The sequence below is a fragment of the Pogonomyrmex barbatus genome, unplaced genomic scaffold (assembly GCF_055798465.1).
Source record: "Pogonomyrmex barbatus isolate J1 unplaced genomic scaffold, ASM5579846v1 scaffold16, whole genome shotgun sequence".
In the NCBI taxonomy this organism is placed as follows: Eukaryota; Metazoa; Arthropoda; class Insecta; order Hymenoptera; family Formicidae; genus Pogonomyrmex; species Pogonomyrmex barbatus.
Window position 1 is genome coordinate 1316333 of NW_028297112.1, and position 27687 is coordinate 1344019.

General features: G+C 32.5%; 1 protein-coding gene across 4 annotated transcripts; it reads right to left on the reverse strand.

The window, feature by feature from the left end:
* Nucleotides 1-125: 125 nt before the first annotated feature.
* Nucleotides 126-24738, reverse strand: Atf3 (Activating transcription factor 3). 4 transcript variants are annotated; one of them, XM_089073811.1, is made up of 6 exons: nucleotides 24589-24714; nucleotides 10529-11251; nucleotides 7947-8231; nucleotides 6106-6245; nucleotides 2140-2217; nucleotides 126-1960 (listed from the first exon to the last, which is right to left on the reverse strand). In XM_089073811.1, the coding sequence occupies exons 3-6, from the start codon at nucleotides 8197-8199 to the stop codon at nucleotides 1511-1513; spliced, it is 921 nt and encodes a 306-aa protein (XP_088929937.1). In that variant the 5' UTR covers nucleotides 8200-8231; nucleotides 10529-11251; nucleotides 24589-24714; the 3' UTR covers nucleotides 126-1510. The 4 variants fall into 4 exon arrangements, with proteins under 4 accessions (XP_088929937.1, XP_088929936.1, XP_011630988.2 ...); XM_089073810.1 differs by having other exon boundaries at nucleotides 10525-11251; XM_011632686.3 differs by lacking the exon at nucleotides 10529-11251 and having other exon boundaries at nucleotides 24589-24738.
* Between the last annotated feature and the right edge of the window lie 2949 nt (nucleotides 24739-27687).

Genomic DNA, 27687 nt, shown 5'->3' on the forward strand with positions numbered 1-27687 from the left:
TCTCCAATTGTCGTCAATGTTCAACGCAGTGTCTCGATTTTCGCTTATTATTTAACGACGAAATATCCTTTAACGATGCTTACTCATCCCACTAGTTTTTTCATTGACGCGACAAGCATAAAAAAGAGAAGGAAAAAGGCTAATGTATTCGTTGATTCAAACTTGCTACAAAATATGAAAGTATGTCTTCGTTGTTATTTATAGAGAAACGATCTTCTTAATTTACTGAAATTACATGTCAGCTTTCAAAGGAAATTAACAATTAAAGTTAATATTCTTATCTAATTCTTATCTAAATAAAGCTTTCTTATTGACAATTTTAATAATTTTTTAAAATCTTCTATAAGTAACAATAATAATAATTCTTGTAGAGGAGCGAGCATCGCTAGACAATCCGTCTTTATCTTACATTATATTATTAATAAGGCCTTAAAAGAGAATGTCACAGTACGGTTATTACGAAGGAATGTCTTCAAGCGTTCTCTACGTCGAACGTTTTTCGAGTATAAGAAGAGCTCGTTAGAAAAAAAGATGAAACGAGAGAAAGAGGAAGAAAGATTGGCGAGAAGAGGAAAACAAAAGATAAAAATTCTTGTTCGCGTTTACAATATAATAATCGACTTATGAGCTACGGACTTACGATCGGGAGAGACGAACGATGAGAAGCTCGGGCGAATTATTTAGAAAATTAAAAAACTCAAGAATTAAATTATAAAAATTAACGCAATAAAAATTAAAGATAATCAACAAAATCACTTTTTCAATTCTCCGAGACCTTGTACATGGAATGCATATAATCCTGCCTTCATCGCAACGCCAACCTTTTTCATCGAGCAAAAAAAGTACATTGCTCAAAGTAATAAAATTCAAAAATAAAACTTGCGTGTAATATTATACGTAATTAATAACTAAAATTTAAACATGTTAAACAATAATAGAACATTTTTAGTGCAAACTAAATAAAATATAAAATACATAAATTGATATGTATATATATCTATGCCAAATATAAATATCAAAATTTATTTCAAACCGCAGACTTATAACTTTCAATTCATAATTGTGATTTTTTTTACAAGAATTTATTTCGCGAAAGAAACGTGGCTATAAAAAAGTTAATTAAAAATTAAAAATCTTTTAAATTTGATCTTTGTAATTCGTTGCTTTTTAAAATCGTTTCTTTAAATTAAATTAAAGTAAAAAAACACTTTTATCAATTATTAATCAACATTCTCACTACATTTTTAATCTTCATCTTGATTTTACCATTTGCTTGTGAAGCAAAAAATATATTTACATTTTTTACATAAAAATATGTTCCTTAGATATTTCTTAAACATCATTTAAAGTTTTGCATTTAGGCGAAACTAAATTAATTGTTGTATTTGTTTTGTTTAGGTAGGACTGTCCTTAATACTTCGAATCATCGAATCATTACACATGCATTCCGAGCTTCTCGATGATCCTCCCTCCCTCGAGATGGCGAAGAAAAACGATTTTCGCCGTTTCGCTAAACCGTACAACCGGCGTCCGAGGTTGTCGGTACGAAGGGACTACTCTGCCGGTAGAAATCGGTTTCGTACTCTTCAACCTTTACCGGATAATCGGTGACGCAGTTTTGCGGTTGGTTCAGTGCCGGTGGAGGTTGTTGTTGTTGCTGTACAAAATTATCCTGGTAGCTAGGCAGCTGAAGGGGTTCGGCAAACTGCTGATACGACGTCGTGTCCACACCCTGTTTTAGGCAGGTCGGACCGTGAAGGCTCAGCATGTCGACAAGCCTGCGCCTCTGCGTCTCCAACTCCTGTATCTGGGACTTTAGGTCGAGATTTTGGGTCTCGAGGATTTCGGATTCCTGCACGAGAATCACCGTTTTCTCACGTTTCTTCAGTCGGCACTTGGTCGCCGCAATCTTGTTACGTTCTCGCCGCCGTCGACGCCGCTCCTCGTCCTCCGGTGTCAGCTGCAAACGACAAGGATTTCCGCACTTTTTATTCTGATGTCTTCCATTTTCTTTCCAGACAATGAGGAAATTGTAGTTTCAATTATTTTTTTTTTTTTTTTTAGGAAATAGTAATTTTAATTCTTTTAGGAAATTGCAGTTATTTTGTTTCTTTCTTTTGAAACTTTTGAAATTCTTACTTTGAGATGTGAAAAGCAGGTCTTGAAGATCTTGAGATGTTGAGGCCTTGAGATTTCGATGAGATGTTGAAAGGAAGCCTTAAAGGAGTTATGCAGGAAATAGTTTTAGACCTCGCAAATTCACAATAAAGAACTTTAGATACTTTTTTTGCAGGAAAACAAAATAAATCTTTAATTAATGCTAATTAGGAGGTTTTACTTTTTTATATGCTTAAAGTTCATTTTTTTATGATTTCGAAAGATATAACAAAAAAATTTTTTTAAATTGGAATATTTCTTAGAAATTCCAAATCTTGCCGCTTTTGACATAAATTATTTACATTTTTATTCTATAATTTTCATAACTTTAATTGATAAAAATTGCGTAAAATTACTAAAACTTTTACTAAAACTTTTAAAAATATTATAAACTTAACTAAAATATTATTAACTTATAAAAACTTCATTAACTGTATGTTAAATAATAATGACAAATTATTTGAGAGAAGATACTAATAGTTTGCTCGTGACACTTTCGCGCAAATTAGCAAGAATTAGCAAGGATAGGTGTTAATTAATAGCAGATACCGAATGCAGATATGATTTTTGCACAAGAAAATACGAAATGTATGTTATAAATGCATTTCCAAAAAATTCATATAAATCACACGGTTTTATAATTTTGTTCATTTTTATTTTGTTTATTATATATATCCTGACATTTCTCACCCATGATAAATCGCAACATCTAATAAAAAAATTTTTTATAAAATGTACATTATATAAAATTTTTTACAGATCAATAAATTTTAATATTGCAAATTTGTTACTCAAAATATGAAATCATAAAATCATAAAATTTAATTGTAGATTCTATATGATATATTTAGAATAACATTTGTTATTTAGTAATGTTAAATGCTTGACAAAATAAAAAATAAAATTCAAGATATATTATAAAAGAATAAAAATGCGTGCACATATTTCTTATCGGAATTGCAAGGCGTAATCCGTAACGATTAAAATACAAGCATATTCTCGCGCTTTCAAGATTCCGCTAATTTTAGCAACTTGCACTTCGTGCCGTAAACAAACGATTCTGTGCGCGGCATGCAAATTCGCGAATACCGAAACCGCCGAAATGGCTCGACGGCGCCTGTCGGAATTAATTTATTCGCACATGCGAATAGTCGCAACAGTAGTCAAGGACACGAGAAGGATCGAAAGGATTTCATCGTCTGGTCCGGGATCAAGAGACGTTTCTAAGCTATCGTATAAATTGCTAAGAAAGAATCGCTATGTATTCGCGCATTCAACATATTTAATATTTAGATTATTCGTTGTATTTTTTGTGTTTTCTTAGTCTAAATTAATATGATAAATTATATCAATTTATATAAGTAAAAATTAAAACAGACATTCTTTGAAGAAAAAGAATATGAAAAATGCAATTAAAATGAATAGATCTAACATCCAAATGTTATTTTATCAAAATAAAAAAAGTATTAAAGAATTTTTTAAGACATTTAAAGCATCTAATCTGTAATTGAAAAAATAAAGATCTGATAGTTAATTTGCTTTTCTTTACAAGTTATCATATAAATTAAAATAATCTTACGTTTCTAAATTATTTGAAAATTTTTCGGTTCTATTTGTAGAGACAGCAAAAAAAGCAAGCGAATTGTCACTTTTCTGGAAAATTAAAATTACCAGACTGATTCAAATATTCTATTCAGAGACAAAAAAAGAAAGTCTTCAGAAAAATTCTTAATAACTTATTAGAATAAAATATATAAGTTTTCTCTATTAAATACATAAAATTATAAATTTCATAAGATTTCAATTTTAAATTATATTGCGATATATCCAATATTTTCTTTCCATTTTATTATTATATACATAGTTTTTCCCATATACTTCCCACATAGTTTTTCCCATATACTTTCCACATAGTTTTTCCCATCTAATTCCCATATAGTTTTTCCCATATATTTCCCACATAGTTTTCCCAAGTAATTCCCACACAGTTTTTCCCATATACTTCCCATATAGTTTTTCCCATATACTTCCCACATACTTTTTCCCATATACTTCCCACATAGCTTTTCTCATCTTCTTTCCACATAGTTTTTCCCATCTTCTTCCCACATAGTTTTTCCCATCTAGTCCCCACATAGTTTTTCCCATCTAATTCCCACATAGTTTTTCCCATGTACTTTCCACACAGTTTTTCCCATATACTTCCCACATATTTTTTCTCATATACTTCCTACATAGTTTTTCCCATCTTCTTTCCATATAATTTTTCCCATCTAGTCCCCACATAGTTTTTCCCATCTAGTCCCCACATAGTTTTTCCCATCTAACGCCCACATAGTTTATCCCATCTTCTTCCCACATAGTTTTTCCCATCTTCTTCCCACATAGTTTTCCCCATCTTCTTACCACATAGTTTTCCCATCTTTTTCCCGCATAGTTTTTCCCATCTTCTTCCCACATAGTTTTTCCCATCTTCTTCCCACATAGTTTTTCCCATTTTTTTCCCGCATAGTTTTTCCCATCTAATTCCCACATAGTTTTTCCCATATACTTCCCATATAGCTTTTCTCATATACTTCCCACGTAGCTTTTCCCATGTACTTCCCACTTCGTTTTTCCCATATACTTCCTACATAGATTTTCCCATAAACTTCCCACATAGTTTTTCCCATATATTTCCCATATAGTTTTTCCCATCTAATTCCCATATAGTTTTTCCCATATATTTCCCACATAGTTTTTCCCAAGTAATTCCCACACAGTTTTTCCCATATACTTCCCATATAGTTTTTCCCATATACTTCCCACATACTTTTTCCCATATACTTCCCACATAGCTTTTCCCATCTTCTTTCCACATAGTTTTTCCCATCTTCTTCCCACATAGTTTTTCCCATCTAGTCCCCACATAGTTTTTCCCATCTAATTCCCACATAGTTTTTTCCATATACTTCCCACATAGTTTTTCCCATGTATTTTCCACACAGTTTTTCCCATATACTTCCCACATATTTTTTCTCATATACTTCCTACATAGTTTTTCCCATCTTCTTTCCACATAGTTTTTCCCATCTAGTCCCCACATAGTTTTTCCCATCTAACGCCCACATAGTTTTTCCCATCTTCTTACCACATAGTTTTTCCCATCTTTTTCCCGCATAGTTTTTCCCATCTTCTTCCCACATAGTTTTTCCCATCTTCTTCCCACATAGTTTTTCCCATCTTTTTCCCGCATAGTTTTTCCCATCTAATTCCCACATAGTTTTTCCCATATACTTCCCACATGGTTTTTCCCATATACTTCCCACGTAGCTTTTCCCATGTACTTCCCACTTCGTTTTTCCCATATACTTCCTACATAGATTTTCCCATAAACTTCCCACATAGTTTTTCCCATATACTTCCCGTATAGTTTTTCTCATATCACCCCTATCTAGTTTTTCCCATCTAGCTCTCACATAGTTTTTCCAATATTGCCCTCATCTAAATTATTCAACAAAAAAAGGCGTTTATATTCGTCCATTTTATTATTACAACTATATAAAAAAGATCCTAAAAAATAAAAAGTTATCTTCTACATCTGGAATTTTAACTTTCTATAATCCACAAATTAATTTTATTTTGTTAAATATTTCCGCACATGCTGATTATATTATACACTTTGTCATTTTAATATCAATAATGTTACTTGACAAAAAATAATTTTACTTTCTAAAATTTTATAAGAATTTCAAAAAGTTATTAACTAATAACTAATAATTTTATATTCACCGCGTTATTATTAATGACTTGATTACATAAAGGAATTACACAAAGATTAGGATTACAAAGAATTAGAAACGAATAAGAAAAGTGACAATTCTTATCAAGCACTTTCGAAAACAATTTGCGTTAAATTGATTCTATCACTTGTAAAGAAAATAGTAAAGAATACAAATGTTTACTTACACCACTCTTGTTGTTGTTGTTGCTTGCCTCGTCCTCTTCCTCGTCGTCGGCGCCGCTGCCATCCTCCTTCTTTGTCTTTTTCTTGCCATCATCGCCACTACTATTCGCCCGCCTCTTCGTCTGCAATGTTAGCTTCAGCCCTGCCCAAAGGAGGGTTTAATTAATTTCCATTGATTAATTTCGCTCTCAGGTACATTGCCAAGGCCAAAACCGCCATCGCAATATGCTAACAACGTGAATATATTAGGATTACCCAGAAACATGGTCAGTAATTAAACGGTGCAGTGAAAAGAAGAAGCCACTTCCTTGTTATTTCTCATTATAAAGTATTTTTTAAAACTAATTTTCTTAAATTTTGGTTCCAATGTAATTTTAATTTTAAAAGATCAATCTTTCTCATTAATGTCTCATTAAAAGTATTAATAGCATTATTAAAGCTTTAATTGTAACTATAATGTGTACAATTTGAAAATCACGTTTATTATAAAAGATAGAAAGATTAAACAGATTGTGCGAATGCAATCATTTCGCATGTACTCCTTAATGTTACAATAAATTACAGACTTCCCGTCGGAGAGTAAACTTGAAAACATTGTAACATACAATGTATTAATACCATAGAAAATGACACTGATCACTAACATTTCTACGTGATACAAGGACATTCTCGTGGCCTTCGAGAAATTAAATCGCGATAATTAAGGATCATTTGTGTCAACAGACACACGACCTATCATCAAAGTAATTTGTGTTATACTCGCGAATTATACATTCCATATCGAAAATCAATTAAAAAAAAATTCAATTAATTAATTTGACAGTTAATATAATAGATCGAAGCAACCAACGTGAACAAAACCGCAAAGGCAATTACGATAACGATCCTCCTTTCCGTTGCGTGTATGCGTATGTTGCGTAATCCGCAATTTGAAAGGAACAGGATCCGCGATTTAATGCGTCGCACTGTGCATAGAGGCAAGGCAAAAAGAGCAAAATAAAGTGAGAAAGAAATAGAAGCAGAGTTATACTGCCGAGCAAAACTGAGCTATACTGACATTGTTAAATGTGAATAAAGTGGGTGCAATGAGTGCAAATCTCGCTTAAATTTCAGCTTATTGTTAGATTCTCCTCGCGCTCTTTCCATGTTTATGAGAAATATAAATTAAGCAATTAATATTTTCCTCCCAATCCGAAAGTTAGCAAAATAAATACATATAAAGAAAAGAAAAGTAAGAGAAAGAAAAATTAAAAAAATTGTTAATAACTTAATTAAATTAAATTTAAATTAAAAAAATGTTAATTATCACTTATCAATTGATATTATTTAATTATCAATTTTTTTATAATAATTATACGTACGTTAAATATTAGAGCTTGTTAAATGTTAAATTTAGGTGACATTATTAATAAATATCTTTATATTTATGAGATACAATATAATGTATTGATTCGTTTGATAAATACAAGAATATGAATTAATACATAAACAGATATCATTTTGATACTAAATTAATATTAAAAAATATGTCGATTTTTACGTGGATCTAATAAATCTTCAAATTAATATCTTTTGTGAAAATATCATCCTATATTTAAACACGTTTACCATCCGATCTCTTGAAAAAGAATCTTTTTTAAAAAGAATCTTGTTACATCATTCATTTATAATCAACAGGATTCGATATTTCAATTTTTTTTTTTTTTTATTATCGTTTCTATTATTTAAAAAAAGTCGAATCTTCCAAAGTTTATTCTACAAAAAAAGAGAAAAAAATCTTTCGCAACATTTAGGTTTTCGTTCGCCATGTATGATAATGAAGAGAATGTTCATCTTCGTTTACCTTCCTTGATAAGCTGACTACAGGTGTGCTGGACACTAGGTGGGCTTGGTTCGCCACTGCTGGTCGAGTCCGTACGATCCCGCATGCCCTTCTCGTTGCCGCTGCCGTAGCCCTCGAAGGGATTGGTCATGGCGATCAGCGAATTTACGATTTCCGGTGTCCTTGGCGTGACCTCGGCCGCCGCCGCCGTGACACCGAGAAGACCCGCGGTCCCGGTCGGGCTGGGATTCACGTTCACGTTTAGATTGTACATGGCTTGCGCTGGGCTCTCACCATTTATCAAACCTGGAAACGAAAGGGCATCGCGTTAATTAAGCTTAAAAGCGTGCTAGACATAATTAAAACGCATGATTTCAAAGATAAAACAAATTTAGTTAGCTTTAGCTTTTTATTTTATTAATTTTTGAAGATTGAAAGAATGACTGTACCTAGAACAAAACATGTGTATATTCATAAAAGTCTAGAGAACGAGTCTAAAGTTTCTAGACCTTCCAGTCTACGGCCTATAATTAAGCCGAGATCCACAGAGGCCTGCGCGAATTCTCAAAATAAATTATCCTGCGAAAACCGCAAACGAGGATGTCGTTCTCTATCGCTCGCTTCGTGTTTCGGTCTCCGGAATTCCCGAGAAAGACTGGCGAACGCTTGTTGCGTAGCGTGAAATGTTGAAACAGTTACGCGATGGTGCATTTTATCGCGAAAATGAATAATACGGTTATCTTTAAAAGTTGCAATATTTACGTCATATACGTCATATATAGTAGATGATATCTCCAAATGTCATAGCTTAAATAGCTAATTATAACACTTTATAGAAATTAAATATTGAAATTATACTTGAATATAATCATTTTATCTTTGTTTTTTCCCCGATAAGAAATCCCGTAGGGCGACGATACTATAGCTGCTGTTAGAAATGGCAGATTCTTATCGATGCGATCGCAACCTTCGCGATCTATCAATGATCTATACATGTACCCGCCTACGAGTCGATCCAACTCGGCAGTGTCTGCACGATTGAATTGCTGATAACAAAATATGATCGAGAAGACGAGCTCATGAGAATTTCATTTAATACTCATTAACTTATTTTTTATAACATATTTTTATAACATATTTTTTATGCTCTTAAGTTAATAACTAATAAATTAAAATATTCACATTTTATATTCAATATATTCTTTCGTGTTTGTGAAATGAATATTCAGTATAAAAACACGTAAAATTAATAATACTTCGCTCCTATTTTTTTCCTTTTTTCACAAGTCTATAAATTCTTTTCTGAATATCATTGACATATAGATTGGGAATTATAAATGATATTTATGTCATAAATGTAAATCATAATAATATATGTGAAAATTATAAATTATGAATTATACAAAAAATAAATAAATGGTTATAATGAACACACAATTATTCATTATACATACATCTTGCGTGCAAACCATTCACAAAGGTTATGCAATCACATGTTTTTCAAGCGTAAAAAAATCAGAGTGCCTTATTGATTTTACATTTTTTTTCAAATATTAATTTTATCTCAAATTCAGAAGTTTTCGTACACCGTATCTCTTTGCGACGTTGCGTTCCCAGCTGCGGTTAGGTGTTGAAAAATGAAACGCTCCTCTGTCTGGTCGCGTTTGACTGATCTCTGGTCGACGTATCTATCAAAATTACTCTCGACAGGAATTGACAACCTTTTAGTTCGTGCTCGCTCGCTTGCTCGTCTGGCCCACCAACGACGAATTTTCTCGCATATTTTTTCATACGTTGGATACACCGGGTATATTCATTATACGTCGATATTTTTACGAGCGCGAACCACTGATGAAAAGATTACGTAACACATATGTTTTCAACTACGCCGGAAACGCGTAGAAACAATTGTAGTGTCTTACTGGCAAATTCAGATTCAGCTCCAAAATGAAAAAAAAATAGTTTAGGATAATTCTTAAAATATAAGCCTACGTTTTAAATGTTAACGCGTGACAAAAAAAAATGTAAAAATAAATTATAAATAAATATCAAGCGAGAGAAGAGGCATTGGCATTTATTTCGCTATTCGTAATTATGAGAATATTTTGCATACATATGCAGCTGCGCTCAATTCGATTCGAGAAATTTATTCCAATTATAATATCAATTTTCGTATTTAACTACAACTCGTCGCTCTGTCACTTTCACGGCCTTTCGATGTTTTATAAATCATTGATTAACATTATCCTATCAGATAGCGATAATGAATTGTGATCAACGACTTCTACAGAGATATATTGATACATGAATAAATTTAAATTCAATTTATATCTTTCGAGGTGTTGATCTTTACGTATTACGTTCTGTCTCAACGGAATTACATTCTGTCCACGTTTCGCGTCCAATTCTCTCGACAAGTCCAAACTATTATTAGCTTTAAAAGTATTTTAAAGAACCGGTGTTTTCCGATTGTGTTCACGATTATAGAAAACTTTCTGGAATCATTGGAAGAAGATATTCTTAAATTTCTTTTTATAGAAAACGTTTCTTTGTCGAAATCTCTAATTGAATTACGTAATGCGATTCAATTAATGCTTACATACGTGTCGCTCTTCAGTATCTTGAAGCTCCCGGCACTCTTACATCTCGCGCTTCTCGCGTCTTCCACTTTGCTTCGACCTCAATTCGTTACATTCCTCTCAATCGTGCCGGCACTCGTGGCGCTGTTTTATCTCCGTGAATAAATCATTAAAGATAGTATTAAGATACATATTTTCTCCGAAGCACAAACATCTCTCGCGACATCGCTCATCTTCGCGTTCGCTGACAATTTTCTCTCAGAGAAAATTCTCATTTTCCGACAGTCAATCTTTCGCATTTGATCTCGCATTTGTTTCTTCCATTTGAACAAGTAAATTATCCAGTATATTAATAAAAATATAAAATATTATCAATCGATTTACACTTATGATATATTTATTAATTTGTAAAAAGTAGAACACGGGATAGTATTGATAAAAATTTACACTTCTTGTACTGACTTATAATAAATTCCAGAGAAAATATTGTAAAAATATGTAAAACGATTAATGGCAAACGTTTTTTTTCAACCGTTAAATCATTTCACTGGAGACACAAAATTCTCCAGCTAGAAGTCGCGGAGTTGCTCAATCGCAGAGGAGGAGGACCTCTTTTCCCTTTCGCTCTCTGCATATGCGGGTGTTTCGTAAGAATTTTATCGTTCCGTGTTCGGTGGGGCCTAATGCCCTTGCAGCTCCTCCTCCTTCTCCACTTGGTTCCTTCTCCTCCGCGTTCGGCTGTTTCTTCTGCTCGCGAGGAGAAAGAAGACGAAAAAGAAAAAACGACTTATTCAGGCCTGAAATCTTTTATGGGGTCTACATGCGCACGCGTGACAAAGGATCCTCTCGGCACATATCCAGTGACCTATATGTGCCGAGGTGGAAGACGTGGGATGCGCTCGAAATGAAAGAGAGCTTGAACAAACACACTTTTGTGTGTTTTCTCTTTCTCTTCTCACTTTTAATGACGATTAAGTCAGATATTTTAGTAGCATTTTGTTTTAGTTGCATTTTCGCTTCGAAATAAATGGGTATCTTAATTTTTATGTAAATTATAATTAAAATTATAATGTAAATTATTATAATTTTAAAAAAATACATTTTTCATATTTGTAAATATTTTAGATTTAAACATTTTTACTTTTCACTGTTGAATGTAAAGATTTAATTCTTCTCATTTCATATATTCATTTAATATGAAACTCTTCAACCAAAACATTTTATTTAAATAACAGAGGGAGAAAAAAGGGAGAGAGAGAGAAAAAGAGAGGGAGGGAGGGAGGGAGGGAGGGAGGGAGAGAGGGAGGGAGGGAGGGAGGGGGAGGGGGAGAGAGAGAGAGAGAGAGAGAGAGAGAGAGAGAGAGAAGAGAGCTAATAAGCATAACTTTATGATTTAAAAAATAAATAATATTTTTGATAAAATATTAATTTTATTAGTAAATTATTCATAAATTAAATTCATATTACAAATCTATTTTTGTATTTGTAAATTTTTAACTGAAAGACGATACAAGGTGCTAAATAACTCGCGGATTTGCGATATCTGGCGGTTTACTGGCAGCGTTGCAGTTTAAAATAATAATCGGGCTGCTTTTTCGCGTTTGTTTGAATGAGAACAGGTGTCTGATCGAAGCCGCCGCTGGCTTACCGCGTCGTTAAACTTATAAATAGGAATCGTTTGATTTTGACGTATGGCACATTCAGACTCGTTGGTATTCGACCGATTTTCTCTACTCAAGATCTTTCCCCGAAACGCAGTCCACGATATTTGCTCAACCCGGAAGAACAAAAATATTTTTGAAAGATTAAATTCTTAAATTTAAAAAAAAAATAAAAGAATCGAAAAGTCAAAAAATATTCTATTAAGTCAAGCATAAATATATATGCATATCATTTAATTTAATTCTGCATATTAACTTTATCATTATCATATATCGTTTAAGTTATTCAAGAATTCAAAAAGAAACAAAATTTAAAGCAATGTATATACATGTTTAGTTAAATTTACATAAATCTATAACTTCTATATAAATATTCTTGTGCATCTGTATTATGATACACACACACACACACACACACACACACACACACACACACACACACACACACACACACACACACACACACACACACACATCAGTTAATTATATATAAAATCAGTAGAACTACAATTATAAAAATGTGACAAATATTTATTTGACATATATTTTTATAGATAACGATGTTTTCTCTTCTTTTTAATTTAGGCCCTGTATCAGCTACTTCACTCTTATAAGCCTGTGATGCGCACATAGGTGATACACAGGCATATGGGACCTACATTTTAACGCCAATTCTGAACGGCAAACTTTTTTAGAGGAGATTCTGTAGGCAACAATATTCTCATGGTTGCCAGATCGAGAGGAGACACAAGCATATGAAAATATTTTGGTTCTGCTGGAAATCAAATCCGAGACCTCTAAGCATACTAGATGCGCTATGCCACTATTATGTCACGCTTGCTTTCAAAGGTTTATATATATATATATATATATATATATATATATAATTTAATTTAAATACAGTACATATATAATTAAATATTACATTATTAAATGGCATGTATACATATATATGTATACGTAAAAAAATAATTGTTCCAAACAATCATTGCAAGATCAAATATCAACTGCTCTATTAAATGTCTTTTGAAAATTGTTCATAATCAATTCACATCAATGAATTCTCCATACTATGTTAATAAAAACTAGATATATATATATATATATATATATATATTTATTTATTATATATAATATAATAATATTTATTATATATATATATATATATATATATATAGAGTTTTATATATATATTATACGATGTGTTGTGTCTTGCTTCGTTTCTAGGAAGCAGCCGATATCTGATTCTTGGAATCTCTGCATTGCTCGATCTTGAGCCCAACATCCTTCCCCTTCTTATATATTGAGTAGATGGTAATTAATCTTCCCCCAAGAGAAACATAGAAAGAAAAGAAAGACTCTCGGAAGAGATTCTTTCGAAGGAACAGATGTGTCTCACGTTTTCAATTTCGAATTCCGTGTACGATATAAAATTATCTTTTTCTATTCCTATTTCACTTTAGATAAAAATAAAAATAAAATAAAAAATAAAATTCAATCTGTATGCACACTATACACTATAAAGATAATAATATTACTTCTTTAAATAATAATATATAATATTATGGCTAGTCTTTTAAAATCACTTTTGCATTTCTGGCAGAAAGAAAAGAAAGAGCAAGACAGAAAGAAGAGGGAGAGAGAACTTGCGCAACTGATGCCCATCTGGCCATCGCAAGCTTTTATCGTGCTTTTTCGATATGTCGACGACGAGCGAACGTGGGCAGCCTAATTCCGACGAGATCGTACCGCGTATAACGTATGCGATCTCGAGTGCAGACTTCAGAATAATTACATATCGCGATATAGAACGTGGAACCGACCGCATATTTCGGACAGCGGAGGTTAGTGAACTGATCGGTACGCGATCCAAGAGTATCATTACGTCTTTCATCTATTATAAGATTCATAAAATTTACACGAAAATAAGATTATTTTTAATTTAACATTGTTATATTTATTATATTAAAAAAGTCCAATTTAAAATTTAATTAATGAAAATGAGGACTGATTCAAATATAAGATAAAAGTAAGAAAAAAATATATAAGAAAAAAATAAGATATGTAGACATGTCGCTTATGTAATTCTGTATATCAAAATTTAATAATTATTATATAGTTATTTTATAATTCTTTTTTTATGTAATACTTTATTTTAAAACACTCAATTTCATGAATAATTGAAAATTATATATATTGAATTGTTAAAGCAATATCAAGAGAAAATAGCAATGTCTTGCGGAGGAGGTGAATCGGACTACACGTTAGAATCCCGTGAAAGCCGCATTAAAGTTGAACAGTTTTACGAGCGTCAATTTACGACGACGACTAACATCGTTTTTGCTTCTCTCATGTAAAAAGTGCGGATGTGGGCTACAGCAAATTTCCGCTTGCTGTCTGTTTTAGAGATCTTTACCCAAAAATGAATACGTAAAAATCGACGAGTCCAATAGAGACTGTCCTCGTCATAAGGCAGATTGCCATTTCAGAAATGTTAAAACTCTGCCGAATTTATCGCATGAAATATTCACAAAAATGCCAAAATAATAAAAAAAAGAAATAATAATAAAAAAGAAAAAAATATATACTTATAAAAATTATATACAACATGTATATATATATATATATATATATATATATATATATATATATATATTATATATTAGATAACATTATACAGCATTATATACAACATATTTAAAAGTATATTTTTGTAGATAAAAATGTATGTTTCTGAGAAATAAACGCGACAATTTTCATAAAGCTAAAAAGAAGAAGAAAGAAATAAATTAGAATTGCTAAAAATTTAAAATTTGCTACACCAAACAAGATGGATATTTGCTTGATTTATAGCGGAGATGAAAGGATTAAGATAAAATAGATCTATCCCCTCATGTGCGGGTAAACTGTATATTTTACACACATACAACGTGATTGATCGATATAATCTCCTAAAACTTTTATTACAATGTTTGTCACTATGAAAAATGTATTTTTTTTCGAATTTACAATATTATGGATGAAAAATCACTATTGTTATTATTATTACTATTTTTATTTTTATTAACAACAAAACAATATTTAGTACAGTTAAATATATATAAAAACTCAGTAGAAGAAATAGCAAACAAATGAATGTAATAGAAAAATTACAAAAATAATTTAAAGGAAAAGTAAAAGTAATAATAGAAGCATAGAAATGTAAAGATAATAAATGTAAAGATAATAAAAATGTAAAGATAATAAAAATAAGATAGAGATAAATCTATAACAATATAATTACAAAAATACTTTTTAATAACGTATATTCAATATAACAATCATTGATGATCTATGACTTCTGTTGCTAAGATGGCAGAAAGAAGCGATAATGTCTGTTGTCCCGGGGCAAGAAAAAGTGATAAAGCACGAACCTGTCAAAGAGAACAATATGCTCGCGCGAGAATTTCAGTGCGGCGAAAGAGAAAAGAGTTCGAAAGGTCAATGCCTCCCCTCGGGGGGGATTACAGGCGAGTGTTACGCGGTACTGCAAAGTGTACTTTCTAAAAATACGAATCCCGTTTCGGAAGATAGGTGACTTTTGCGAGTATGTCGTGCACAACTCGAAAATTCGCGATTGCAACATAAGCAAGCGGGAACTTTCGATTCATTATATCGGATATACAAAGAGTGGGCCTCGAATTAAGATTCCATTGAAGATGAACAGACAAGTGAAATTAACAACCAAATATAAATATTTAATTTATCCTTTGTAATCCAGCGGAAGACATATTTGTGAGGTAGAAAAAGCTAATATACATTTTGCTAATCCTTTTATTTTTTTTTGTCCGAGGCGAAAAATTGTGGAGAAAATTTGCAGCATACGCGATTAAACGGAATTTATGTTGCACTTTAAAGATGACAGGAATATTTTCGCTCCGCCTCCCAACAAGGATGAGGAGGAGAGCAAACACAAAGGCCTGACGCGAGACGAAGGGGACGTGTCGGCGCGACTATCTGTCCCAATTATACCGCTTTAATTACGGCGAATTACCATCTTTTTTCTCTTCTTTTTACCAGCAGCTGAACCGTAACGTGACACCCGTAAAACCCGTATCATTTTTGCACTTCGCAAAAGACCTTGTGCTTAATTCAATTTTAGGTAGCAAGAAGTTTACTTTGACTACTGACTTTTGTCTCGTGTCTAATGTAATTAAAATATAAGTAATGAATAAATAATAAATAAGTAATAAAATAAGTAAAAAATAAGTAATAAATATAAATGAAATGTTTATACATGCAATTTATAAATCTAAATTTGAGAATCTAAATTTGAATGTTTAAAACTAGCAATTTAATATTTTAATTTTATGTAATAATTTGACACTATTTAAGACTTGGATAATTATTAATTAACGACATATAGATTGGATTCTGTAAAGCGCATATTTATAGTTCGCGCATTTATTTATAGTTCATGTCACGTATATTATAACAAAATGCGTGCATACGCGCTTTGCGGAACTCAGCCATAGATTTTAGCCATAATTCTATTACATTTTTATAAAAAAAAAATTAATCTCAAAGTTTTAGAAAAAGAAAAACTACTTCTGTGTTCTAAAATTTATTTTATACTTATAATTTATCGTAAAATTAGAGTAACAGAATTCGTAATATGTGATTTTTAAATTCTCTATGTAGATTCTAATGTATATTCCAAGATTCTTACACGAGCATCTACATTTTTTTCTTCAAGAATATTTCCCGTGTTGTACGTAGTTCCGTTGCGAATTATCGATCGTCAAAAGCAGGATTTAGAATAAGCGACTTTTACGAGAGCAGCAACATTGAAACTTCCTCGGACTCGCCCGTCGCAGGCTCATAGGTTCACACAAATCCTTTATTTTTACGAAGCTAGGAATGTAGGAAATACAGGCAGGCGCGAACGCGCATTATGTGCCGTATCCTCTCGCTCTGTGTTTGGAGCTCACGACGAAATTTATGCTTCCTGTCCGCGATCGTGAACGACACACGAGTGTATCTCGCACGTCGTCCTGCGTACACACTCGCGCATGCGTGTACACACGTGCACACGTGCACGTGTCCTCTTGTGTCCTTATAATCGAGCGCGCGCGCGTGTCTCGCCTATAAACCCATTCTAGACGATCTGTCATTTGCGCAGAATTTTATTTTGACTTATCCAAGATTACACATACGGAATATCAAAGTTAATATATAAGTTAATATATAAAGTTAATATACAGACGTATATACATATATGACACCGATTATATAAATGTCTACGTAGTAAGTGTACGTAGTAAGTAAATATCTATATTTTTCTTTCATTTGACAAGATTATAATAAACATATTATCCGTTTTCGCGACGCAACATGGATGTCGCAAATTATTATTATGTAAAACAACTTTCAACCTTGCTTAAACAATTCCATCGCTGCCGACCGTTGCGAGAGAGGAGTCGAGAGGTGGGAAAATCAGCAAAACAAGTTTATACTCCCGCAAGAGAAGAGCATTGTGCGTGCACGCATGTTTGTAAAATCGTTTTATGGCGAGAAACGTATTTTCAGAAATTTCTACTGATTTTCTTAGCGATGTCCTTCACCTACTTAATTGTTTTATCGCTAATCCATTAAATATGTGTCATAAAATGATTTAAGTGCTTTGTAGTATTTATGTACTGCATTTATATAATATAAATGAATATGGCGAATGAGAAAAAAGTTATATAATAGTAATAAATAAAAGAGAATTATCTCACAAGTGTAGTCAATTTTCATTAAACAATTTTGTTAAAATAGCAAACTATAATATTTTTTTTATTAGACAAAGTCAAAATCTCTCGTTTGTATAAAGGCGGAATTTAATAATGATGTAAACAGAGTATAAGCCTTAAATTATACATGTTCATGTCTAAATAAAAATATCACTTAAAAATTGCACGATAAAAATATTATTAAGATTTCCTTCGAGCGCGTGTTTCAGATAAGAAAGCACGTGTCATTAAAATTTTATTCACTTGACAAGACAGCACGGTACAATACGCACGCGTTGTAAGGTGATGTAAAAGATCTTTTTAATAGGGTCGAAAGAAAATTGCATTTGCGATGGTATGGTGTCAGGCTGCCTTATATGCATAAAGGCGAAAATGAAGCGATTTGGGAACGTTGCGTGGGCGAAAAACGGCGCAGGTGGGTGCAGGCTTGGTGTTTTTCGAGCGATAAATCGAATAATCCGCCAACGTCGAGCTACATTTTGTGCTTCGATGTTTCTCACCGGTCGCTTTAAACGCAGTAGATTTGGGGCAGAGCCTCGATTATTGGAACGTTATTTAACCGAAAGTTAAAGTTTAAAGTAAGTTCCATTAGTGCAACTTTACAAGACAACGCTATTCGTACATAATCGAGCGTTTCACACTGCTCGAGAATAATCAAACATTTGGTTAAATAACGCTCGATTAATCGAGCTTTTGCTGCGTGTGAACGTTAAGATCGTTCCACAAATTATCAGATGATTAATCGCAATTGCAAACTTCTCGCTGATTCTCATATAACTCATATAATTCAACGAGGATTCCGGATCGAGAAGAAACGATTGCCGCTGGCGTTTCGGGGAAAATAAGAGATGAAACCTTAATAGAGACGAACGATTAAAAGGGAACGAGGTCTCCCAAACCCGCATCTTTCTCCCTCTTCACAAGGAACCGGCATACGGGCGCAAATTGTGAGATAACTCGACTCCAAAATATATGGGGAAAGATTTTATAGATTTTCAAAGAATCGTAAAGCTTTAACAGTATTCTATGGTGATTTTTAGTTTAGCAATATGCTCGAAACGCATTTACAATTTACAACTTTATTCTAATTATATACAATCATTCATAGATTCGTTAAAAATTAGAGAATAAAAATAAAGGATGAAATTAAAAATAAAAATAAAATTGAAAAATAAAAAAAAATTAAAATAAATTTATAAATTTATAAATTATAAAAATGATTTAGATAGAAAAAAACATTTAAACATACGTTTGAGTCTGTTTCACATATATTTAATGCAAATTAATATTTATTAGAATAAATAATAAATATCAAATAAAATTAATATATGAAATTCCTCCCCCTTGAAATTTTTGCTACAAGAACAGAACTATTACTATTTTTCGTTACAATAGTTTCTTTTGATTTGTTTATTTTTCAGATCCAAAAATTTATCGAAAAATTTACGAGAGACGGAATTCGCGGACATTCCGTGTTTCTGCTCAATTCCTCAAACTGTCCTGTATATTTTTTTCCGCGTGTCGATCGCGGGCACCACGTTAAAAGCGGGTTGGAGCTAAATTTACGATTGCGCAGCGTACTGAGAAAAAAAAAATTGGGAATAAAGACAGAGCAGTTGATTTATCAACGATGAACTACTCGGCTTACAGCAAAACCGAGAGATGATATAACTGGATTTGCGAGTAGAGAAAGAGAGAGGAAACGATACGACCAAGGGGTGGGGAAGGGGGCGGAGGCAGAAAGGGAGGAAGGGGAGAAAGAAAGAGTCCATTACCGCTCAAGGGCGTCAGTGTCTCGCGATTGAATTTAAAATGCTAATACAACGCGGAGAGAAAAATGACAGTACTGCTCTTTCGAGAAAGGATATGGGTGAGGGAGGGAGATTTACCTTACGTGCTTGCAGATAAACGGCTCCGCGTGATGCGTTAAACAAATATATCGGCACGTATATTATTACGATAGCGATATTATCAAACGGAATTATTCGTATACGCCATTAAGTGATACGGATCTTATTTGCTACGATTATGATGTACGATAAATATGTAATCAACTTATTTCATTTACTCTACATAGGTCCATTTTCCAACTTCTACTTTGATGTAAAATTAAAAATTACGCTTGAGAAAACATAAATAAGCCTGGATTAAAATAAAAATGAGAAATTCAGCGAAGAAATAGTTTTTGCCTATGTGTGCTACATCTCGGAAATATCCTTTCAATTTTATTAATTTTAAAAAATTTAGGATATATACCGTTAAAATATATATATAGTCAAAGTATATATGTGAAATAATGAAAAAAATATTATCTTCACTTGAAAACTCGAAAACAGTCGTTTATCATAACTTGTTTATTATACGTCATTCTTAAAGAACTGCTCCAGAATAAATGGATATTTGCGTATCCACATTTAAGGCACGTCTAACGTCTTATTCAGGCGACAAAAATTACGGAGTACGAGAGAGAATAGCCATCCATTAGCAAAGGCGAAGCGTGTGATTTAAGTTACCCGATGATTATCCACGCTTCGCGTAAGATGGCGTAAAAACTTTTCCCGCCTGTTCCAAGGGTTCCAACATTCCATTCGAAAATATTTCCCACATTGGATAATGCTTTACAATGTTCAAACTTCGAGCGATGAACGCATTGCTAAATGTCAGAAGAATTGAACCGTAAAAAACATTTTGTAATAAAATAAATTGTACAATCGCGATTGTTAATCTTAAATAATGCCGATTAAGCTTTAAAGGTGCAAACATATAAAAACTCGTCATTTGCTTAAGTTAGTTCTTTGTGACAAAAATATAAACTGAGAATTGATTTAAATAATTAAATTAAAGTAAAAGATTGACAAATTCATCATTTTCGACATATTTGTTTGAATTTATTTTATTGCCCTTCTTATCTTATTCATTCTTCAAAAATTCTTCGTTACATAAAAAATATATTTAACCGTATATATTTAACCGTATTATATATAAAATTATAATTATGATATATCAAATTTTGTTTATAATTAATGCAATAAAGATATTTGTCAAAATTCAACATGACATTCTCGTTTAATATCGTTATAAATAATCAATTTATAATATTAATATAACATTAACAGTCGCCAAGTTAGTACTCATTTGCACAAGTAACATAAAAATATTACAAAAAAGTTATGTAAAGAAAGAAACGACCGTACAACATTTTGCAACATTCTGCAACATTTTAAGAGCATAACAAAATTTATTTTATTTCATATGATGTTATATGATTAATTAAGTTGAAATTCTTTAAAAAACCTAAAAAAAAACTTTGTTGTTTACACGTATGTTGGTTTTTAACCTTCTAACAATAATTGTAGTGCTAGAAATAGATAGCACCTTTTTCTCAAAGTTACCTTCGTAACTTTGCATAGCAAATGCGCGAGATAAGATTATTATTCTGCAAAGGTTATCAATGTTGGGGAGGAAGTTTGCCGGCGAAAGCAAACATCGGATACGTGCAATTTAATGCCAAACTGTTTATGTAACCGATAAAAAAAATGTGCTGAAAAATTTTAACTTTTCTCATTCCGTCATCAATCACAAATGTTTTGTGTATTATACAATTAAAACACTTTTAAAGAAAAATGTCATTTAATTAATATATATTTCTCATTATTATATTCATGAAATTATTATATAAATTTATGTAAACATTTCCTTAAAATAGATTTTTATTTTTCGTTTTCTACTTTTTGCAATTTATTTAAAACAGCATGAATAATACCTCTTTAAAATAAAAAATTTTTTTTAGTGTTCTTCTATACGATCTTAACTAATAATCTCACAAAATATCATATACAAATATCATATACATTCCTATCTTTTATTGTGTAATGTAGTAATGACAATAAAAACCTAAAACTGTCAGTAAAAACTGTCATTACTATGTTATGATAGGCCTATCTCATGCGATACCTGATTTATTCATCTCATAAAAAAAATGATCTGCAATAACGTTATCGCTCTGAGAAAACATTAAAATAACGTGTAAAGCAAAAATATCTTTGAATTTTATACACACATTTGATGTTCAGAACTAAAAAAATAGCACAAAATTTAAAGCTGCAAAACCTAATTTTATAATTTAAGTTTAATTTCATAATTTTTTCAAATTGTTTATAACTTCCATTTTTCCATAAAAATGTTACAAACAATATTTTCATGATCATTTCCTATATTTTTATAAATAAAAGTTTCATATTCATGCGCATATAGATATGTGCACACATGCGTGAAATAAGCAGTCTTTCCTCAAGGAATAACTATAAATGACGCGTTACATTAGCAATTATACTTTTGTGCCTCTAATAAATATTAATTGCCTCTTAAGTATCCTACACTGCAAATATTAATGTTTGTTTATTATTCTCTTTATCTCTCTCAACTTTATTGCTAAAAAAAAAAGAATAAAAAAGAAACCAGGAAAAAGCGTTAATTAGCACAAATAAATATTCGTCGCATTTTTAATTTTTCCCACGTTTGTTTTGTCATTTCTGTTGGCGAAATTTGGAGGATACGTATTTATAAAATTGGGGGATTTGTCATAAGCGACGTCGATATGAAGGAGGTATATCATACAGAACACGCGAACGAGAGGCCGGCAGCTCTCTAGGAAACAAATTATTTTCGGGCGCGTTCTAAATTCCGAAATAATTTATTCCGGCCTAACTACACAAATCGTGGCGGCTGTTACTCGCGTCCATACATTCGCGCGTTGTAAGACGTGTATCTCATAAACGCGATAATAGATAGCCGACTTCAAAGACACGCGCTTAGACACGAGCGATTGCACATTCATATTCATGAGAGAGGCGCACAATACGCGAGTGCCTCGTCCCACTTCTTTCTCGCGAACACCAGTTTCGAGGAGAGAATATACTCGAAAGTTTAGAGACATTGAGAAATAAAAGAGATAAAATGGGCTAAAGATAAAAAATTAGCGTAAATAGAGATTATAAACGCAACAAAACAAAATAATTATATATATATATATATATATATATATATATATATATATATATAAGATAATAATACTTTTTATAAAAAACGCGTGCAGAGACTATTCTCTAAAAATATTCTTCTATAGTTGATCTACAATAATCAAATTGAAAGAAAATTAAAGCATAATATTAGCAAACGATGTAATAATAATTATAAAAAGCTGATAATAATATTCAAAAAATATATATACAAGAATATATTTTTTATGTATGTAACGTTTATTAAAAAAAGGATTGAAAATAGTTAGCTCTTGCATTATGATGATTAATAAATGATATTGAGAAATAAAACGTCCAAAATACGAGCGTAGGTATTTGCGAAAAGTAAATTAATACTTCTAAAACATTTCTCGGCTAGAGCAAACAAGTTTTAAATTTTCTCTTTCTCGTTCTTCAAATGTTTTCTCAGCGAATAAGAGTGAACGCACACAAGGCGCATTTAACGTATTCTCTCACGAGTTTTTATGGCAACATTGCAACTACGATGGCAGGGAAGCTCTACTTCGTGGCATCGCGACCTTGAGCAATTGCGAGCCCGTGCCGATAAAACCCACGTAAATCAATCCAAATCACGATCGTGATCGGCCTGATGTCTAACTTGGAAGCATCGCGGCGCCGCGATTTGAATCTTACGCGTGAACCGCCTTGAAAAATCCTCCGTCTAGAAGAATCGACCACGTGTGGCTGCGGGAGATTACGCGTGACTGCGAACTAGGCATGAGACGTTATGTCAATTCGACACGTAATAACCTTATCGGTTGTAACGTCAAGACGTAACATATCTCTCGCTATCTCTCTTTGGCACCGCGACGTAATATCCCCGTAAAGCCCCGATATATCGAACGCGGCTCTTGCAATCTCGATATTTCGCGCACCATTTTAAAGTCACCGGTACGTACATTCGTTCGCCGTATTTAACAATACGATCTATATTTGTTTACGTTTTGATGTAGCCAATTCTTCTTAGCGATATAATATGACATAATACATAATTTTTTTGAAATTTATGTGAAATTTAAAAGACTGCATCTTCTGACAATGAAAGTCGAGAAAGGGAGCAAAGAGAGGTGCGATTAATAAACTGAACAAACGTTATATATGGATCACGCGATGTTATCGAACGCGCGCACTTCGATCGTTCCGCGTGCGCAACGTCACGTTGCGCACTTCACGCCGTACTCAGCGGCGCACCCGACTGAGAAATCTGCCTCTGGCCAAAAGTCGCGAAACAATCTGCGGTCTGCTCGCCAAGCAATCTCAGATGCGAATTTAAACCGAGAATAACCGCGTTGCGTTTATTGCAAACGGAATCGTGTTTATTACTGCGAACGGGAACACGTGTGTTCCGAATTTGACATGGGAGCACGTTTCTGTTCTTCTTACCCAACTATCTTCTCGTTACATTATTTCGACGACGATTTGCATGTTCGACGATTTCCATACAGCACACTTTATCCGAGGGATGTCTCGAGAATATCCTTTTATCCTTAGGAAGTTCTCTGGTCTTTAGAATATCCCTTGGAAGTTCGTGCTGTATGGGTTGCGGACTGGACAGACATTTCAAATTGGAAGGCGCGTCTCGTATGCGCATGTACATCGAGAATTCCTACCTTCACAACGTCCCGTGTCCGGCGCCGTGTTCGCACTTTGCACACTGCGCACGCACTTAAAACCGCTCCGCTCGATAATCCACTTCCGTCCTCCTCCGTCGGCCGCCGGCGCGCGACTGTGGATAATTCGCGGTCGCGACCGGCCTAGATATATACTGGCTATTCTTAGCTCGCGTCGTCACCGCTGCGCGCGCCGATTCGCCAGCGGTGACGTCGCGCGCAGGCGCGATTGACCGCGGCGCGACTCCGCGAATACGCGCCGGCGGACCCCGCCCCCCCACCCCACTCCGCGGCTAGCTGGCTGGCTGGATGGCTTGGCTGGGCGCGACGCATCGGCCGCGACATTTGTTGACATGAAACTGTCAGGGAGAGTACGCGCACCGCTCCCTTACCGCGCCACGCCGGCACATTCGATCCGCGTGCGTGTCGCGCTTCTCTCTAGGCACTCCTAGAGTGCTCAATACTGCCAGAAACGTCAGTCTTCTGACGACATCAAGGATTTTTACTTCGACACCAACGTCTGGAAAAATGGAGGAATAAAATCGAATACAAAATATTTACTCAACATCACAGATTCTAATATAAAAATAAAATTAGAGATGAATATAAAAATAAAATTAGAGATTAGAGATTATGTAATTATATTTTTATTAGTGTTTTGTTATATTTACGATTGTTAAAAATGTAATCAACTTTATAAAACATTGACTTTGATAATTCAAAGAATAAATAAAATATTAATAAAAAATGTATGAAGATGTGAAATAAAAATGACGAAAATATATTAACATTTATAAATATAGATTATTATTAAAAATGCTAATTTGTAAAGTGCTAATTTGTTAAATATTTTTAATATGTTCGATATGTTCTAATCTTGCATTGCATTTTTATGTATTTTATGAATCAAATATTAATTCTTAAATATTGCAAAGACAATAATATGACCAATTACATCTCTTGGATGAGTGAATATAATTATTATTTTTCGCCACGTTTCTTTACATAATGATTATATTGATTCATATATACAAACGAGCACATTTAAAAAAAATAAATTTAAAAAAAAATTTCTAAAATTTGATGAAAAAGTAATGAAAATTATGACTATTTATACTTTTTGAATAATGATAAAGATAACGAATTATTTTTTTTAGTGGATAACGAATAACAATGAAAAGTTATTGTTTTAATGGATAATGGTAATGAATCATTTTTCAAAAATATTTTTTTCAACTCTGAATTCTTGTTACAAATTACAACATAGAGATTTCATACATATACATTTATTCTATACATGTTTTAAATACATGTTTCAAAAGTACATTGCGTGTTTCTATAAAATGAGTGTCAAATAAATATTTCAATCCTTATACATTTGGTGTTAAAGAAAAGACAAGCGTTAAAGAAAATAAAATAAATGATGATACCTATTTTTTTTTTAAATAAAAAAATCATGTGTGTATTGTATCGTTACGAAAAAAATAAGTATAAATAAATAAATATGTATACAGAAACTGATTCTTGTGACATTTTTATTAATAGCTTTTTTTAGTAATTTTTGATGTTTTTTTATAATATTTCTCAACATCTATCATGACACCGATTTTATTTTCGATTTTATTTTCATTAACTAATAATATCTTTTACAATACTGATGTCTTTTATGATCGAAGATTTGGGTCGATCGAACAGGATCGATATATATATATATATATACGAGACGATTGTCGCAGGTGTGCGGGTGAACAACAGATTTAGCATGTGGTCAGGTTGGGTGGGTGGGCGAGATTTATGGCGAATGGAAGCGCGACGGTAATGGACGATCATTATTACCGCGGCTTGTCGTGTCTATTAATTTACTCGCGGTAGAGGCTTTCGAAAAGCCTTGAGAGGCGCTGCTGCACGGTGCCCTGCCCTGCTCGCAACTATCCTATGAAATCACGCTGTTCCTCGGCAATGCCGCATTATGCGAAAATCGCACGCTAAAATTAGTTACAGACGATTATTACACACGCCGAGAGAACAAGTGGCGGATTTAGGGTTACTTCGAGACTAAACACTCCGATTAACTTATCAAATAATATTTACTAATACGGATCGATTAATTAAATTTTTTTATTTTTCCAATACGTACATACAAGGAAAGATAAAATTGGAAAAAATTATACAGTTTGAAATTTGAGGATAAGCGATTCTAATTGAATCAGAGTTTGATCAAAGTCCCTTAACTAGGAAACTATATTTTACATTTTGACACCCATTTTACAAATTTCTTTTTATTTATTTATAAAGAATAATTTTACACAATCATAATAAGCCGGCATTTTTTTACAGGTAAACCAAATCATTTGTGTGAATGTAATCTCAATTAATTATTTAATTATAGTTGGTAGTCTCTTATATTACTTGTGCATATAAAATGTTATTAATAAATAAAAAATTTTTAAATTGCAAATAAATATTAATGTTAAATACATACATTTAAATGAGATTAATTTATGGAATCGCACTATTATTGTTTAATCAATATTTAACAAGCAGAGGGACAAATTATTTCGAAAAGGCATTTATTTATTTTCGAAAACAAATATAATATAAATAAATTATATACTATTGTATAATTATAATATGAATTTTTTATTATTCTTGTTTATAAATTATATTTAATTTCAAACAAACTGAATGAAGAAAAGAAAGGGAAGAAAGATGCTTCCAAATATTGGTTCCAAGGCCTTCAAGATTTGGACACATCACTGTGAGAAAAATCGTCACACTTTCCCAACGTAATCTCCTATCGATGAAGATATGCAAAACGTATTGAGCAATAATAGTGGGTGGCGCATAGTTTACGTGTCCACCCGATTCGAACACGTTTTTCCGCTATTAGTCAGACAGTATGTCCGCGAGTATATCGATATATTTCAACATTAAGCGAAAACCGAATTATTCGTGCAATAAGAAAATAAAAAATTTTATGAAATTATTGAAATTTTAAATTTAATACATTACATTTTGCTATTGGCTTTAATATTAAAAGTTTTATATAATGCTACTACGAGATGTTTCATATTACATTCTTCATTCACTGATTCTCTT